This window comes from Mauremys mutica, chromosome 5 (genome assembly GCF_020497125.1).
Source record: "Mauremys mutica isolate MM-2020 ecotype Southern chromosome 5, ASM2049712v1, whole genome shotgun sequence".
NCBI lineage: Eukaryota > Metazoa > Chordata > Testudines > Geoemydidae > Mauremys > Mauremys mutica.
In genome coordinates this window covers 128,746,495-128,763,950 of record NC_059076.1, presented here as the reverse complement: position 1 = coordinate 128,763,950, position 17,456 = coordinate 128,746,495, and the positions used below count along the sequence as shown (strand labels likewise).

The 17,456-nt window shown below is 45.6% G+C and overlaps 1 protein-coding gene across 3 annotated transcripts in view; it reads left to right on the top strand.

The window, feature by feature from the left end:
- The window catches only part of FGFRL1 (fibroblast growth factor receptor like 1), a 256,016-nt gene that overhangs the window by 10,035 nt on the left and 228,525 nt on the right, over nucleotides 1–17,456 (top strand). The window contains exons 3-5 of one of the 3 annotated variants that reach the window (XM_045018482.1): nucleotides 12,944–13,119; nucleotides 13,668–14,075; nucleotides 16,044–16,152. In XM_045018482.1, the coding sequence (XP_044874417.1) occupies nucleotides 16,092–16,152 (61 nt within the window). In that variant the 5' untranslated portion in view covers nucleotides 12,944–13,119; nucleotides 13,668–14,075; nucleotides 16,044–16,091. Of the gene's footprint in view, nucleotides 1–12,943; nucleotides 14,076–14,524; nucleotides 14,677–16,043; nucleotides 16,153–17,456 lie in introns of those variants that run through there. The other 2 variants (XM_045018481.1, XM_045018483.1) reach the window with 2 other exon arrangements.

Sequence of the window (17,456 nt, the reverse complement as noted above, 5' to 3'; positions counted from 1 at the left end):
ACCACAAATAATCGTTTTTACTCTTTTCAGCACAACAAAGCCAATACAGCTATGGGAGTGCAACTGGAGTCTTTTATGCATCATCAAAACCTTCAGCTAAATTCTGACACTAGAATTTTAATTACTGTGGATCAGGGATGGCTCTAGGTATTTTGCCGCCCCAAGCACGGCAGGCAGGCTGCCTTCGGCGGCTTGCCTGCGGGAGGTCCCCGGTCCCGCGGATTCGGCGGCCTGCCTGCGGGAGGTCCGCCGAAGCCGCGGGACCAGCGGACCCTCTGCAGGCAAGCCGCCGAAGGCAACCTGCCTGCCTCCCTTGCGGCGACCGGCAGAGAGCCCCCCGCGGCTTGCCACCCCAGGCACTCGCTTGGCGTGCTGGGGCCTGGAGCTGCCCCTGCCGTGGATAGAGGGAGAAGAATGAAAATAGCTTGGTTTTCAGATCCCAGGTTTCCTGTCCTGGTCATCAGAAAAATCCTCTCTCACCTTGTAAACTGAGCAATCTGTTCTGGAAGCCAATGAAAATTGAACATCACCATGTCCATGTCATTTTTACAGTGCCTTTTCTGACTATTGCTGCAGTTTATTGCTGCTTTGAAAAGGGACTGTAAAAATGCCACCTTCTGATTTAGCAGAGATCTGCTCTCTGGCTGTAATCAGAATCATATTTGCTGTCTTAATTGACGAGAGTAATTAGACAAAAGTAATTGACAAGAGTAATTAAAGAGTAATTTTAAGGTCTTTTACTCTTGTTAGCGCTCCAGGCCAACACAGCTAAGAGAGTGAGCTGGATTCTGTTCCAGCTTGTACTCCATCCATCAACAGAATTGTTAACTATGTTCAATGTACAGAGCCAACCAATTACGCCTTGTGAGACAATGGGGCTGCATAGGAGTAAAGGAGGATAGACTCTGGTGCTTACTTCTGATTTCACACCAGTTTTACACTGGTGTAACTGTTGACTCCGTGGAATTACTTCTGATATATGCAAGTGTGAATAAGATCAGAACCAGACCCTAAATTTACAAAAATTATATTTAGTTCTGATAATGGTGCATGAGAAAGAACCTAACTTGACTCTCAGGGCCAGATCCCCATCTGTACTCAGCACACCAGGCAAAAGGGGTGAAGATGAGGGGGTTAGGTGGTGCGTCATCTGTCCACCCCCAATCCTGGGGGTTGCCGGAGGCCAAATCAGCCCCCGGAGCGAGTTAGAGCAACCTTAGGGCTTTGATCTAAAATCAACGAGTCAATAACGGTGGAACCCTCCTAGCCTGACTTTTACAGTCATTTTTCAGAGTCGATTCACACATGGAGCAGATTGTACAACAAACAGCCTCTGTCCCCACAGCACATGTCTCAGTTACTGTCATCTTTTCAGTGCCTTGTCTTTTCATCCTTTCCTCTTTTTGTTTTCAGCCATAACATTTGCATTTGGAGACACCCTTAGCGAAGCAGAGTTCCATTACCCCATTGGCAAGGTGGGGGGGTGGGTTGTTTGTTTTTTTTTAAACTGAGACAAAAATATACATTCAGATTTAAGAAAGGGCATTATTTTATCGCTCTGTTTAAGCACTGCCAGGAGTTATTCTATTATACCCAAACATGTCTATTTACTCTTTAAAGCATGTTCCTTTTATTTACTCCTCCAGAGCTGCTTCTTTAATCCAGTCTCTTTTCCACTGAATTACACTTGCACAATAACTCAATTGCAAGGCCAAACAGGTTCAGCTTGGGTAGGGGTGGCGGTGGAGGGAGCATGTATTCATGTCAAATAATATCTCTGCCATTTAAAAATAAATAAATCAGTCTAAAGATCCATTCTGACCAGCAATTTTTGTATCTAAATATAAAAAAGGAGTCCTGAATGGGAGCTACGGCTCATGATCTTGATCAGCAAAGTTCTTTTAGAAAAATCAAGGAAAACCAGCTGAAAAATCAAGCCGATTTCTAAGTCTTTTATCCACATAGTTTGAGGTTTGACAAAAATATATGCAATGCTCTTGTGCAATTGTTTATCCATAGGGCTTGGTTATTTAGGGTGAGCCCAGTTCTCAGACACGAGCACCTTAAATGGACATCTAAGCCGCACATTTGGATATTCAAATTGGCACAGAGATACATAAATGCATATTTTCCATGCCTGAGGGTCAGTAGGCCTGATCCTACACAACTGACTTCAGTGGGTGTGGAATAAATCCCACTATGTGTGTCTGAACGCAGGGTTTGGATATCTAATAAGGGCCTCCACTGGAAAGCTAGTCCCATAATGCAGTTTATATATTGTATTTCCAAAATGTCTTCATTGGGACAGTTTTATTGTAACTGTTTTTGCCAGTGCTTTGGTATGGATGGGATAGCAGCAGAGGACACCTTGTTATTTATCCACTCCTCATTGATTTCATGTTTATTATCATGTTTATTATCTGTTTTTGTTTCCCGTATCACACACTGTAACTGGCTGCTTTCTTTTTGTTATTCATGCCTACTATTATATCTTAATTAAACAAACACCACAGTACTTTAGTGACACTCCTGAAGACAAGGTCCCTGCCCCAAGGAGTATACTTTATCATTTATCATCTAAGTGTTCCTATTTGATACATTGTCTTCTTCTAGATTGTTATTCACCATGGCAGAAGCCAAACAATCCCTGCTGATGCCGTTGTACAATACAAAGCTGTAGGGTTTGTAACGTTTGGGTTAAGTAAGGGGCAGATTCAGTCTCTCTGAACAGGAAAGTGCTCAGCAGAAAATGTTGACAGGTTTTTGCATGCGCCAAAGACTGTTTAACACATAGCATATTCTTCCCCTTTTATCCATATTTTTTATGGGGTGGTCATCTGATTAAAGGGATTGTATTCTTGCGCTTTAGACTAACCAGGCCCAATATGGTTAATATTTAACCCAGGCTTTTGCCTATATGCAGTGTGATTCCCTCCACATGCAGTTTTGCTTCTGCCTTGCACCTTTTTCTGTCTGCCCAGTACAGACTTTGTTTCCTAGTCATCTCTTTAGAACCTGAGACTAGCAGCAAGGACATATGGGTTCTGTTCCAAGCTCTGATTCATTGTATGACAAAGAGGATTGTGACACTACGTCTTGGGGGCTCTAGAAGTACAATAGATCGCGTGTGAGTGTCATTCTTGCTATGGGGGGAAGGCTTTGCAGCGTTTCCTCGAGACGGTCAGACTCTGGTTTCCCCTGATGTCCTCTGGAAGTTTGTTCCATACCTGGATCCTCTCAAAAGAGAAAGCTCTGACCCCAGCTCTCACATGTTTTCTCCTGGGCTATGTGATCTGCATTGTCCCAGAGAAGTGCGACTGTCTTGGCTGTTTGGAGATTGAAATTCGGTCTTTACTGTAACTAGAGCATGAGTCATAAAAAGGGCGTCTACAAAGGTGACTGAATAAAACTAACTTGTGCAAAATAAATGCTGAGGGGACTAAAATAAGAATTCAGTAATCTTCAGTGCAAACAATACTAGGTCAGGGGGATGAAAACCTGCCCTGTCTTTCACAGGGAGGACTATGGGAGACATTCTCTGGTGAGACCTCTGCTAAAGGACTCCAGCCAGCCAAGGCCAGGGCACTTCATGGTGAGGTGAGTCCAGGTGCCATGCAGTGCACTAGGAGCAGCACAGTGCTCCTGCTTCTGGCACTTGCTGCTCATAGCCATGTACATACTCAGCAGCAGGGGAAACGCTGTGCTCTTCCTCTAAAGAGGAGCAAAGTGTACTCCCCAGTCTGAAACACACGGAGTCTATCGCTTGGGACATGGGGCCTAACCCTGTGCATGGGATGGAGCGTGCTCAGCCCCTTGCAGGATCAGGTCTGTGGTGTGTATAAGTGTTTTCTTCTTGAACATGCGGCAGATGTCCTTTCCTACTGGTCGCTGAGGTGGGGGAGAGGCTCCCTGCACACACTTATCTCCCTCAGGGCCGGCTCCAGGCACCAGCAGAGGAAGCATGTGCCTGGGGCGGCACGTGCTCAGGGGCGGCATTCCGTCCATTCTTGGGGTGGCACAGTCCTGGCGGATTTTTTTTTTAAATTTATTTTATGCTTAGGGCATCAAAAATGGTAGAGCCGGTCCTGGTCTCCCTCATTCCCCAGCATGGCAAAGGTCAGCATTTGGCCCGCTCCGTATTTTCCAATTACTTTTATCTGTGCATAGAAACAGAAAAATGTTTCCTAGCAGAATTGTCTCTGTATGGCCTTATGCATAAGAGAAAACAAGGCATAGCTGTTGGCTATATGGTTAACATATTTTTGGTGGTATTTCCATCCAAAAAATGCAGTTGCAATATATTCTCAGTAAAGTGGAACTAATGCTCAACTTCAGCAAGAACATTAATAACTGAAAGACATTTCAAACAACTCTGATTAGAGCAAAGGTTTCCCCCAAAGGGCTTTTGTTTTTTTTACAAAGAGTTTCAGAAAAATCACTGCCCACCCTGGCAATCAATATTGATGCAGACTCTGAAGCTGCTCCATTGCTTTCTGTGGGTTTCCTCTGGATTTGCGCAAGTGTAAATGAGATCACAGTCAGACTCATTGTTTATCAACGGCATTGTTACAGATTGTTACTTTGGACAATCTGAAGTTTCTCATTAAATGATGATGATTAGAAGGATATGGCCAGCCAGGGTGAAGTTGTGCTAGTACAACATAAATATATACAGTGCATCTGACACGATGCATGTGGCTGAGGCCTAGGATCCTACTGCTCACAATTAAAACACAAACATATAGTCATGGTTTTGGATTAAATTATACAAACATTTCAAAATAGTTTATGCATTCAAATGGATGTGCTGTCCTGGAGAGTCCCACACAAACGAAATAACATACATTGGTCAAAAATGCTGAGAGATTTGAAATGAAATAGTTTGGAAAGTTGTCTTATTTCTTCTAACATCAGTCCCCAGACTGCTTCTCCTTAACATTCCTCAGGTCAGTGTAGCAATTAACTCAACATTTCTCTATTTCACGCCGTCTGTTCAGCTTTGGGGGGGTTTTATGATCAGTTTTCACTGTCTTTTCTTTCCTCTCTGTTACCTTAGGGGGACAAAAAGTGCCCGATCCTGACCTCACTTTATGACAACAAATCTCCGAATTTCAATGGGCATTTTGCCTGCATGGCGGATTGGGCACTAAATATTGCAATCCCTTTAAAGAGTGCGATAATATGATTTTTGGGTTACATATTCAGAGGCATCAACTCATGCTACCTCGATTTAATAGTCTCTTTCTCTATGTGGCTCTGTTGGTTGAGACCACACCTAGAAATATTGAATCTAATTCTCGTCTCATACCAGCTCCAGTGGCTTCAATGGAATTACTCCTGATTTACTCAGGTGTAAGTGAAAGGAGAATTGGGCCCCTTGCGTTCGCTTCTGGAGACTTCAATATCAGAAAGATTCCAAGAAACTGGAAGTGAGGAACAAAAATGACCGGGATCTACATAAGGATGTATCGATAGAGGATAAATTGAAAAAGCTAACCATGTTTAATTTGGCTAAGTGATAACTAAGCAGAGGGAACTGGAATCTATATGCAAATATTTAAAAGGTGTAAACACCAACAATGGCAAAGATTATCTAGGGTGCTACAAAAGGGTTTCATTAAGAATAATGAGATTAATTAAATGAAAGGAAAATTAACTATTTTGAAAAACATTGTGACCAATTCTATATATGTTTTTATACTGCCCTCATCGCATCTGAGGTCCTTGCAAATGTGACTAACATCTGGCCCCAGGGAGAGCACTGTGCGGTCACCGTTGTTTTTAGTTTTGATAGGCACCACTCTGCCACCATAGGCATGACCTCACACACACTGTGCATGGGAGGTCATGCCAGCAGGGGTGGGGTCACACCAGCGGGGGCGGGTATGTCTGGTATTTTGGGAATGTGTGAGTGGCCACCCTAATTGTGCCAGGGAATGGAATTGTGGACAGCTGTCCCCAGCCAAGAGCTTTAGTCAATCTTTCAGATATTCTGTGCCCAGGCCATTGGGCACTCTGAAGATAAGGACTGAGACAGTGAAGTTGACTCAGTATTCTGTGGGAAGCCAGTGTAGAGAATGGATGGGTTTGATGTGCTCCTGGTAGTTTATGTTGTTGAGGAGATGTGCTGCAGTGTTCTGATGGCTTCGTGCCCAGGTATATCACATTGCCATAATCCAGATGGAAGGTGACAAAGGTGTGTCTAACCAAGGCCAGGTCACTATCTGCTAGGACAGATGGGTCTCCTAGCCAACTGGAGATGGTAGCAGGCATTATTTCTGAGGGCTTGGCTACACTTACAAATTTGCAGCGCTGCAGCAGGGTGTGAAAACACACCCTCTCCAGCGCTGCAAATTGCGGTGCTGCAAAGCGCCAGTGTAGTCAAAGCCCCAGCGCTGGGAGCGCGGCTCCCAGCGCTGTCCGTTATTCCCCACAGGGAGGTGGAGTACGGACAGCGCTGGGAGAGCTTTCTCCCAGCGCTGGCGCTTTGACTACACTTAGCGCTTCAAAGCGCTGCCGCGGCAGCGCTTTGAAGTGTAAGTGTAGCCAAAGCCTGAGTGCTATTGTGTGGAGAGTTTAGCATCAGCTTGGAATCCAACAGCACTCCTGGAATACAGTGAGATTGGTTACAGTGTACAATAGTCTCCAAAGGGAAGTGCTAGAAGATCTCTCTCACTTGTGACTTTTAAAATATAGTGGACAACCCACTAGGAAATGAAGAGGATAATTGTACACTGGAGTGGGGCATAGACTAGGGACATGACTACACTTACCTGTAGACGGGCCCTGCTGCAATCGATGCCGTGGGTGTCAACTTAGCAGGTCTGGTGAAGACATGCTAAATCAATGGGAGAGTGCTCTCCCATTGATTTCTGTACTCCACCTCCCCGAGAAGTGTAAGGGAAGTCGACAGGAGAGAGTCTTCTGTCAACACAGCGCGGTGTAGACACTGCTGTAAATCGATCTAAGCTACCTCGACTTCACTTACGTTATTCCCGGAACTGAAGTAGCGTAACTTAGGTTGACTTACCCCGGTAGTGTGGACCAGCCCTACATAACCTAGGTCTTTCCTATCTATAATTCTAATGACTCCAACTGATTGTGCATGTTCATACAATTTAAAACGACACTGAAGGGATGGAAAGTGACTGACTTGGGCATAGGGGGAAAGAAATCTAAACTGAACACTACAGAAGAAGGAAACACTGTAAACATGCCTCAGAAAGTCATCCCTCAATGACTCCCCTTGACGTCAAAGACCCCTACAATTCTAATGTTTTCCCTACAGAATTTGACTCTGTTCAGTTTTTTGGACCAGACCTTGCACTCCTTACTGGAACAAATCTTGTGTTGAATTAAAAGGGGCAAAACCTGCTTACTAGCCTTCAGGCAGCTATGGAAGGTCCTGATGCAAGGGAATTTGTGCAGACCTCTTGGGGAACAGAACAGAAAACTGCATTCAGATCCAGATTATGTGCAAGATCAGAGCCTTTGTTAGCATGACAAGTGTTGGCAATGTTAGTCTAATTATTCAGGCCATCATTTTCAGACATGGATGCATGCTTATAATTAGCCATCTGAATTCCAAGATGAACATCTGATTTTCAGAGGTACTAAGCCCCTGCAGTTCTTGATTTCAGTGAGAGCAGGGCTTGAATGACACCAGTAGCCATGAGATAGACTATTCAGAATTTGTAATAAGGTAATAATTGGAGATATACCAATCTCCTAGAACAGGAAGGGACCTTGAAAGGTCATCAAGTCCAGCCCCCTGCCTTCACTAGCAGGACCAATTTTTGCCCCAGATCCCTAAGTGGCCTCTTCAAGGATTGAACTCACAACCCTGAGTTTAGCAGGCCAATGCTCAAACCACTGAGCTATCCCTCCCCTCCTATATCCTCAGTCAGCAAACAAAGCAGAAAAAGTGCCAAGTCATGTCTTTGGAAGAGTGTTGAGTGTATGTAAGAGGGATGTATTTTCTCATGAAGAAAGATTGTTTACCTGTGTACAGATATCTCACATTTACAGTATTTTAACTGTAACCTTATCTGCCTGAAGATAGATTAGACAGAGAAGATTCCAGAACATTTGGTGTTACATTAGGGTCTGATGTAACCCTAATGTAACACCAAACTGATTTGGAAAAACCCTCCCTCCAGCAGGTTCAGATATGAGTAGAAACCACTATGTTCTTGTCAGCTTCAGCAAGAGCTGGGAAATACAAGGCTCAGCATTTGGGGGCCTGTTTTAGACCTGGTGTAAGTAGCTCCACTGTAGACAATATACAATATGGCTTGATTGCCTTGTCCTTAGCACGCTGAGAATGGCAATAAAAAATGTCCCATGTATGATGCCCCATTTGTCCAGCTGTCTGTGACTTTTTCTGTGCTGCCCCTTCCTCCTGGAATGCTTTCTCTGAACTGAGTAGTCAAGTGACTTACCTTCCCCTCATTCAGCGCCCTCCTTAAGAGTCAACCTGGGATGGAGAAAGCACGCTAGTCTAGGGCAGGGGAAATAGGGCAATGGATTTGGGGTATATTGCATAACCTTGGATGTGCCTCACCTTCACCTGCACACATGCTTCTGCAGCTGTGGTTACGGAAGCTGATGGTTCCCATCTCCCCTCCATGCTCTTGCAGAACACCCTCGTGGAGCTGGATGGAGGGGCTCTTGAAGCAACCGCTGCCAGTCCAACCCTTCTTTTGTGTTCTCTGAGCCCAGAGCACTCAGATCAACTGTGAGACAACGGACCAACCTGTACACAGATCTTGTCGGTGCATGTCCAACCCACGCATCTCCTGGGTGCGGTGCTCTGTCCCCTCTAGTGTCACCAAGACCACTTGAAGGTTAATGAGTCTGCTATAGCCTGAGCTAAGGCCCATGAGGCTTTTAACTCATGCAGTAGAGGCTTGTGCATTTAGCACCTAGAGGTCCCAGGTTCAATCCTGCCCGCTGATGACCGGGATCTGTCAGCATTACATGTGCATGCTCTTACTTCAGTTTAAGAGTGCCTTCTATCCACTTAGCCAAAGTTGTAAGGAATTGCATAGATGAAGCCTTGTGCATCCCAAATGCTGAGTAGCATTGCAGTGAGTGGAGGAGGGAGAGAGAATATACAAAAGTCAAGATGGGGGAATAAAAAGAAGAATGGAGATATAAAAAGATACAGGTGGGAAAGAGGAGATGAACAGATTAAAAGAGAGCCCATGTCATCTGTTCTGGAGCAGGGGATGAGTTCTTGTGGGATACAGATTGACCAGGCCATTATAGCAAAACCAAAATGTCTGGGCACTACTGGCCTACAAGGAGCCCTTGAGAACAATTCAGAGGCAAACTGTTTGTTAATCTTCCATTCCAGCCAGCCAGAGCCAAGTGCTTTGCTACTTAGTGTTCATTCTTGTTTACCGGCCCAAGAAAGTTGTTTTCTAGCAGACTTGACTCAGGACAACCTGGCCAGACTTTCCAGCTGTCTCATGCAGGGGTGGCTACCCTGAGCCTGAGAAGGAGCCAGAATTTGCCAATGTACATTGCCAAAGAGCCACAGTAATATGTCAGTAGCCTCCCCTCAGCTCCATCCCCCGCTCCCAGTGCTTCCCACCCACTGGCAGCCCCACCCATCAGCACCTCCCCCTCCCTCCCTGCACCTCCCGATCAGCTATTTCATGGCATGCAGGAGGCTCTGGGGGGAAGAGGGAGGAGCGAGGGCAGAGCCAGGGGTTGAGCAGTGAGTACCACCTGCACATTGGAAAGACGGCACCTGTAGCTCCAGCCCCTATAAAAGTTGTTGCATGTGGCTCCGGAGTCACAGGTTGGCCACCCCTGGTCTAATGATTCAGCCGTATATAGTCTAGCTGGAGAAATGCCGCTCTCTGCATGTTCTTTTTTTAGCAGCAGGAGATTTTGTTGCTGGTAAAATAGGATCCGTGTCAATTGAGTAAATTCTTTTTGTTTTATTACAAGCTCCCTATTTCTTTCCTCATCCGAGCATTGTATCGGGGATGGATAGAAACTGAAAACAGGCTTTTCACCTTCTCACATAACTTCTGATGATTGCTGTGGATGTTTTGGGTCTGTGAGGAGGAAGCACAATCTGGTGGCTAGGGTTCTAGCCTGGGATGCAGGAGACCTGGGCTCAGTTTCCTGTTCCATCACAGACTTCAAGTCTGATTCCAATGAAAGTTAGGCACCTAAATACCTTTGAGGAGTAGCGTGACCAGACAGCAAGTGTGAAAAATCGGGACAGGGAGTGGGGAATAATAAGAGCCTATATAAGAAAAAACTCCAAATATCGGTACTGTCCCTATAAAATCGGGACATCTGGTCACCCTATTGAGGATCTGTGCCTCTGTCCTTTAGTGCCCCATCTGCAAAGCGGGGATAAGAGCATTTAGCATGTTGTGAGGATAAATACATTACAAATTGTGAGATCCTTCCGGACAGTATGGAGGGCCCTGTGAGCACCTTAGGTTTGTGTGTGAGCAGTGTAGGATTGGATCCTTCACTGGGTTCAGTTTTTAAAAAGATCATAATATAAAATAGACATAATGGCTTCTATTTTGCCGCTATGTTTGTTTAGGTTCATTATTAAATCCCTTCGGCTAGTATTGATCATTGAGGACTCAAGCTATGTTGTTGTTATTTGTATGACTGCAGTATGTAAGGCCTCATTGTGCTAATAGTATCAGAGGGGGAGCTGTGTTAGTCTGGATCTGTAAAAGCAGCAAAGAGTCATGTGGCACCTTATAGACTAACAGACGTTTTGGAGCATGAGCTTTCGTGGGTGAATCCGACGAAGTGGGTATTCACCCACGAAAGCTCATGCTCCAAAACGTCTGTTAGTCTATAAGGTGCCACAGGACTCTTTGCTGATTGTGCTAATATGCACTAATAGACAATCCCAGCCCCAGCCTACACAGACAAAGGTTGTGAGAAAGGAACTATTATTATCCTCATTTTACAGGTGGGGAGCTGGGCCTGAGGCATAGAGAGACTAAGGACTTGTTTATACCATGGGGTAATGTGCTCTGTGAGGATATGATTTCTGAAGTGGATTAATTGGTCCGTGTAGACCCTGCTGGTGTGCTTTCACATAGCGCTGTTTGACACTCTAGGGCAAACGTCCCAGTTTATTGACCTGCTGCGTCCACAGGTTCGGCTGATCACAGCTCCCAGTTGCTGCGGTTCGCCGCCCCAGGCCAATGGGGGATGGGGGAAGCGGTGGACAGTACGTCCCTCAGCCCACGCCGCTTTCTGCAGCTCCCATTGGCCTGGAGCGGTGAGCCGCGGCCACTGGGAGCTGCAATCGGCCGAACCGGTGGACGCAGCAGATAAACAAACCAGCCGGGCCTGCCAGGGGCTTTTCCTGAACAAGCGGCGGCCCTAGTTTGAGAACCACTGCTCTAGGGAACCTTTAGTGTGTACCAGCAGTGTCTACATGGACCAGTTAGTGCGCAGGACATGCGCTTCAGAAACCATACCCCCACAAAGCGTGTTACGCCACCATGTAGACAAGTCCTTAGGAAGGCTGGGGTGGTGCTCAGAAATGAACCCAGAACTCCTGAATTCTAGTCTATTGCCTGACCCACAAAACCATTGTTAGATAATAGGAATACCGACTAAAATGTTCTACTTCCTATCATCTTACATGAATGGGAGTTGAGGGCATTATGCACTCTGCAGGATTCTGCCCTTGATTTGAGTGGAACTTGGCACGGGCACAGAGCAGAGCTGATTGGTGAATCGGGCCTTAGATTGTAAAATCTTTGTAGAAGGGGCTTTGCATTCTTTTTGGTAAAGAACCTACGACATTATGCTTGTTATATAAATAAATAAGACAATACAAAGAAGTTCCCTAGCTATTTAGAGCCCAAATGTTCTCTCTTACTGGTGTAAATCGGGAGTAACTTAATCAAAGTCCAGTGTGTAAATGTGGTGCTGTATAAAAGAAATGAGAGGAGAATCAAGTCCATTTATGTCCAGTACTGATCTTCAAAACTCCCTTTGAAGTCAGTAAGGATCATGCTCTTATTGGCTGACACAAGGAACTGCCCATCTGGGATATTTCAAATGAGTGAGATTTAATAATAAAATAATGACAGTAATATATAAAGTATACAAAGGCGACTGTACGACAGCTTCTTTTTGTTTCTGGTTTGGTGTTTTTTTTTGTTTAGTCTGTTTCTTGAATCCATTGATTTTGTATATGGAAATTTGATTCTGTCAAAAACTGCCAAGCTAAGGCATTTAATAAAAAATGAGTGCGATTTCATAATCGTAATAACAGAAAACAGATTAAATGGACATTTTAACAGCTCCTTGGTTTTTGTTTAGGATCCTCCTTGTATGTGTTCACACTGGAATGGTATTAAAACTTCTATTTGCTTCCAAGAGAAACAGCTATGCTGGGCCATTTCAAATTAGATTTTGTAACAAATAACAACAACAACGACAATAGCTTTCTCTGTATGTAAAGCGTAGCTGTTAATACTGTTTTTCCCTTGGCTATTGTTTAGTTTACTTTGTGAGTGGTGTTGGATTGATTTGATACTGAATAAGAGAATTATTTGGTGTAAGACTGGAGTTTAGAACTCAGCAGCATTTAAAAGTAAAATAATCATAACAGTTAATATATGACACAGACATGACAAGAGCTTATCCCCCCCCTTTTTTTTTGTTTAGTCTTATTCTGGAATGATCCAACGGGTGCTTAGAGGTTTATGTGCTTTCAAGAGGAGTTGCCAAGATGGTCTGTCTGACAGCAGTGGTGTGCAATTAGATAGAGGTATGGATTGTGGTAGAGAAAGAGAGAGGTATAGGTATGGTGACAGACTATCTGTCTCTCTCTAGATCTCTCTCTCTTTGTGTACCACAATGCAGGTCTATCTAAACGCACACTCCTCTCTCTGCCTGGCTAATTATCTTATGGATTTTTTTTTTTAATTAGTCTCTTTCAATCAGGCCGAAGGAGGAGTGAAGATGTGAATGTCCCATTAGCCAGAGAGACGTGGTGGGCGAGGTAATATCTTCTGTTGGTGAGCGAGTCAATGGCTCGCTGGCACACACCTCTGATCCCTTCGGCATGGCCAGAGGCAGAGAGATTGCCACCAAAGGACGGCTCAAGTGAGTGCAAATGGAGAGGGCAGCTGGGTGGAGCTCTGAGTGGGGAGGAGACAGCCCGCCAGCCCCCTTACTTGGGCTGGACTGCAGTGCCCGGGGAACCAGCAGCCGCCCAAGCACCGGCCCCAGCCAGCTCCTCTGCAAAGGGTTAAAGGGAGCCTCAGCCTTGAAGTGGGCTGGAGGGAGGGGCGGAGGGATTAACTCGATTGGTGAGAAGTTTGTAGCTGGGCGGTGCCGGGCCGCCCTTACGGCTCTGCGCTGCCCCAGAATCACAAAGCCCTGCAGGGAAACTCGCTTTAGCGCTTGTTCCTTTGCTTCGACGCCCCCCGCCACCCCTTAAACGTGATTCCGGCTCAGCTAGCCCCAGGGCGGCATCACCCAGGCACCCTGCAGCGCAGCTCTCCTGCGATCCCGGGGGATCTGTCATAGTCGGGGGGGGGGAGGAGCGGATTCCCACCCGCTCGCTCACTCACACACACACACGCACCCTGACCCGGAGCTGCAGCTCGTGCAAAGCAGGGAAAATACAAGTTTTCTCTCCCCCGACTTAGCTAATCGCCGCGAGCCCTGCGCGCTGCCAGCGCCTTTTGTGGCAAAGTGTTTTCTGGTGGAAAGATGGTGGCTTGAAACTTTTTGATGCTTTAATGAACGCACTGAAGGTTATGTAGGTAAAGGGACCCTCAGAGTTTCCTTTTAAAACAAACAAACAAACAAAAGAGCCACGAACTTACCAAATCCTCAGCCCAGGAACCTGCTTTTCCGTGCCTGCCCGCCCTGCCTTGCAAAGCTGGGGGCTGTCAACGTGCAAAGTTTGATTTACTCCCCTGCCCGCCTGCGGAAGGAATGAAGCTGAAATGAAAAGAGGCAGCACATGGGACTGGCTAGAGGATTGCCATTCACAGGGACATGTTGTGATGGGGCAAACAGCGCGCTGTTGAGGAACCGGACTGCAACTGAAGGTAAGGGGCTTATTTAGCTTCCAAGAACAGTAAATAAGGAAACTTAACCTGGACACTCGATCGAAGTCCCTGTGTTTGGCTGAGGTTAAAAACAACGCCCGTGAAGGGCCCGGCAGGCGTTAATGAATTAAGAAGCGAGTTAACATCTGCTCTTAAAGCCGGCCAGGGCGCACCGGTGCGCTGTGCCCCTGCCCCCTGGGACCAGCTGCCCCAGCCAGCAGGCGGGACTCCGGCAGGCTGCTGGTGTCATGATTAATGTTAATGATTAATCAGACCTCTCTGCCTTTCAGGCGGGCTTCGGCGTTGGAGCCACGAGTGACAGAGCTCAGCAGGCGGGGGGGGGGGCTGTGGGGCCCATGTGTGGTGACACTCCTCCCACGGGTGGGCAGCAGGCAGAAACTTTTCGGTTCCCCTCCCGAGCGCTGGGGCTGCCCGCTGGCTGCCCGGGAAGGAAAAGGCACACGAGTGATCATTACCCCGCGAGTCATCCACACACGTGTGTGCCTGCCCCGGGGGAGCCGCAGGTTCCGTCTCCCTCACTGGCTCTGGTGCCTTTGGCGAGAGGAGGGGTTTACTTGAAAAAGGGACAGGAAAACTCCTGGTCAGTTTCACGCTGGATGTTTGAAGCCTGGTTTCTTCTGGCTGGCTCTAGAGAATCACAGAACTGGAAGGGACCTCCAGAGGTCATCTAGTCCACTCCCCTGCACTCAAGGCAGGGCTAACTATTATCTAGACCAGAATGGGGAAGTGTTGGGAACTGCACCCTACTTTTACAGGACCCACTGATTAGTTGGAAATGGGATCAGCTGTGGGGTGGCTTGGTCGCATGGGCCCTGGACCAAGGCTGACTCCAGATGGTGGGGCTCAGAGGGTAAGGGATGGTGACTGCTCTGCTGGGTTGGTTTGGGAAGCACAGTTTCTGCTGAGAGCTGGTTACCTCTCCTGGCATGACCTGCCTCAGGCTCCCTGCTGTAACTAATATATTAACATAATAGCAGCAACCCAAATAGCCTTTCTCTGAGATGCCTCACTTTGCCTTTACAAGACATAAACGTTTCTGGATTGCTTCCTTCCCCTTCCTGGCAGTGCAGTTCTGTAAGATGGAAATGACAGTACATCATGTGTCCCTCTGCACTCCCCAGGTGGGTTGATGTGCATTCATGCCTTGGGCAGAGATTCTGTATTAACCACCCCCCCTCCCCACTTCATTTTACCACCTTAAGAATTTGTGGTGCAAATTTGTAAGCTATGGCAATGTGTAATTATTTGGTTTGTTGGATGCTATACATGGATTGTTGTATGTCCTGAGGGCACAGAGCGTTTAAATCAGGGAGTTTACAAGAGGGAGGAATTCAGATAGTGTTTAGAGAGTGAGAGTTTTAGGAGGAGAACAGAGTGTAATTAATGTAAACCTGATCTACTTAGATTTTTTTTTTTAAAAAGAGATATTAGAGCAGCCAAGGAATAGTCAAGGGTATGAATGACAGGCTTGCAGCAGGACACACCTTTGGTGTAAACCAAAACAAGCCCTGCTTGAAAGGAAAGGAGAGTTGCGGAAATGAATTGCTGCGAAGAAAAATTCAGCACTGAAGGAAATATACAAAGCTCTAGCACCCACGTTAGAAGCAATGAAGCAGAAAAGCTAAATTCTGTGGGTGGAAAGGATAGATTCCTTTTTTCGGCTCCTCCAAATGTTTTCAACCTGAAATCTTGTTTTATGGCCACTCACTAGTGTTTGCTTGCCTTCAAGACTGGTTCTGTACAAGATACCAAAAAAGTGTTTGATTTATATCAGGCAAGAGCAAAAGATTAGGACAGAGCAAAGTTTGACATGCTGAATGCCAAGGAATGAATTATAAATATTTATAATTGCTGGTACAAATTTTGTTTGCTCTACTGACACACTGAGGGGTTTTTTTTGTTTTTTTTTTTATAAATTCTCATTTCTCTTCTTTTTCCTTCCTCCAGGTTTGAAAGATCAGAAACCGTACAATACAGACGGAACCAGTTTTCAAAATGGAATTCCAGTTTGCGCTCTTTTTTGTAGGGATAATTGCGTTTTCTGATTCAGCCCGAGGTAAGGAGAATGAGCTTTATGCAGCCTTGGAAATGGTTTGTGGCTTGTGCCTTTACATTTTGCTCCAGTTGTGCTCATGTTCTTCCAACACCCTATAGTCCCTTTCAGAGACCAAATCATGATATTTCCTTCTGCATAGAATCTCCCTTCCCCCTTGTCCTCCCACACATGCATTCCTCCCATGGCATATTTTTTTCAGTGTTGACTGTGATATCGCAGCTCGGATGCAGGATGGTCACTTTTGGGCCAGTTTGTTAATTGCAGGTGAGCTCTTTGCTTTTGTCATTTATGTGTAAAAATACACAGTTGGCATTCAACTTTCAGTGTAGGGTTAAAGGAAAACAATTGCATTCCTTTGTGGATCAGGAGTGCCTCTCCCCTCCTGTAATCCCTCCAAACTCTGCCCTGTGTATTCCCAATTGCAAACTAAACAAACAAATCCATTAACTTCCCAAGTGACAGACAAATGACAGTTCTCAACAGCTAGCACATATTTTAACACTGGGACTCCAGTAGACGATCGGATTTCAACAAACAGGTTACCCTACCAGTGGTGGATTGAAAAACAATGACCTAGGAGTTGAGGTAAGGGAGGAGAGGTTTCATATGAGAAGATAATTTAACAAAAGTTACAGGCTCAGAATAGAAAGAACCATTACTTGTCCTCAGCATTACTCTAACACCATGACTCTCAACCTTTTCAGACTTCTGTACCTCCTTTAGGGGTCTGATTTGTCTTGCGTACCCCAAGTTTCACCTCACTTAATAACTACTCGCTTACAAAATCAGACCTAAAAATAGAAAAGTGTCACAGTGCGCTATTACTGACAGATTGCTGACTTTCTCATTTTTACCACATAATTATAAAATAACTCAACTGGAATATAAATATTGTACTTACATTTCAGTGCATAATATATACAGTGGTATAAACAAGTCGTCGTATGAAATTTTAGTTTGTACTGACTTTGCTAGTGCTTTTTAGGTAGCCTGTTGTGCTACATACATGTCTAGATGAGTTGATGTATTCCCTGGAAGACTGCCTGCCTCTAATGGTACATGTACCCCTGGTTAAGAACCACTGGTCTAACATACCTTTGCCAGTGCTGTCACGTTAGCATTGGAAAGTCTGAATGATAAACCACTCTCTGTCTCTCTGCTGGTCACAAAGGAGAGGACTGCATTGTTCCATGAGAATGGTTTTATGTATTTAGGATGTAGATTTGCCCCAGCTGCAGTCCCAAACACTGTTGAAGAAGCATAAATTACTGAGCGACCATTAAAAATGCCCAGCACAAGATTGT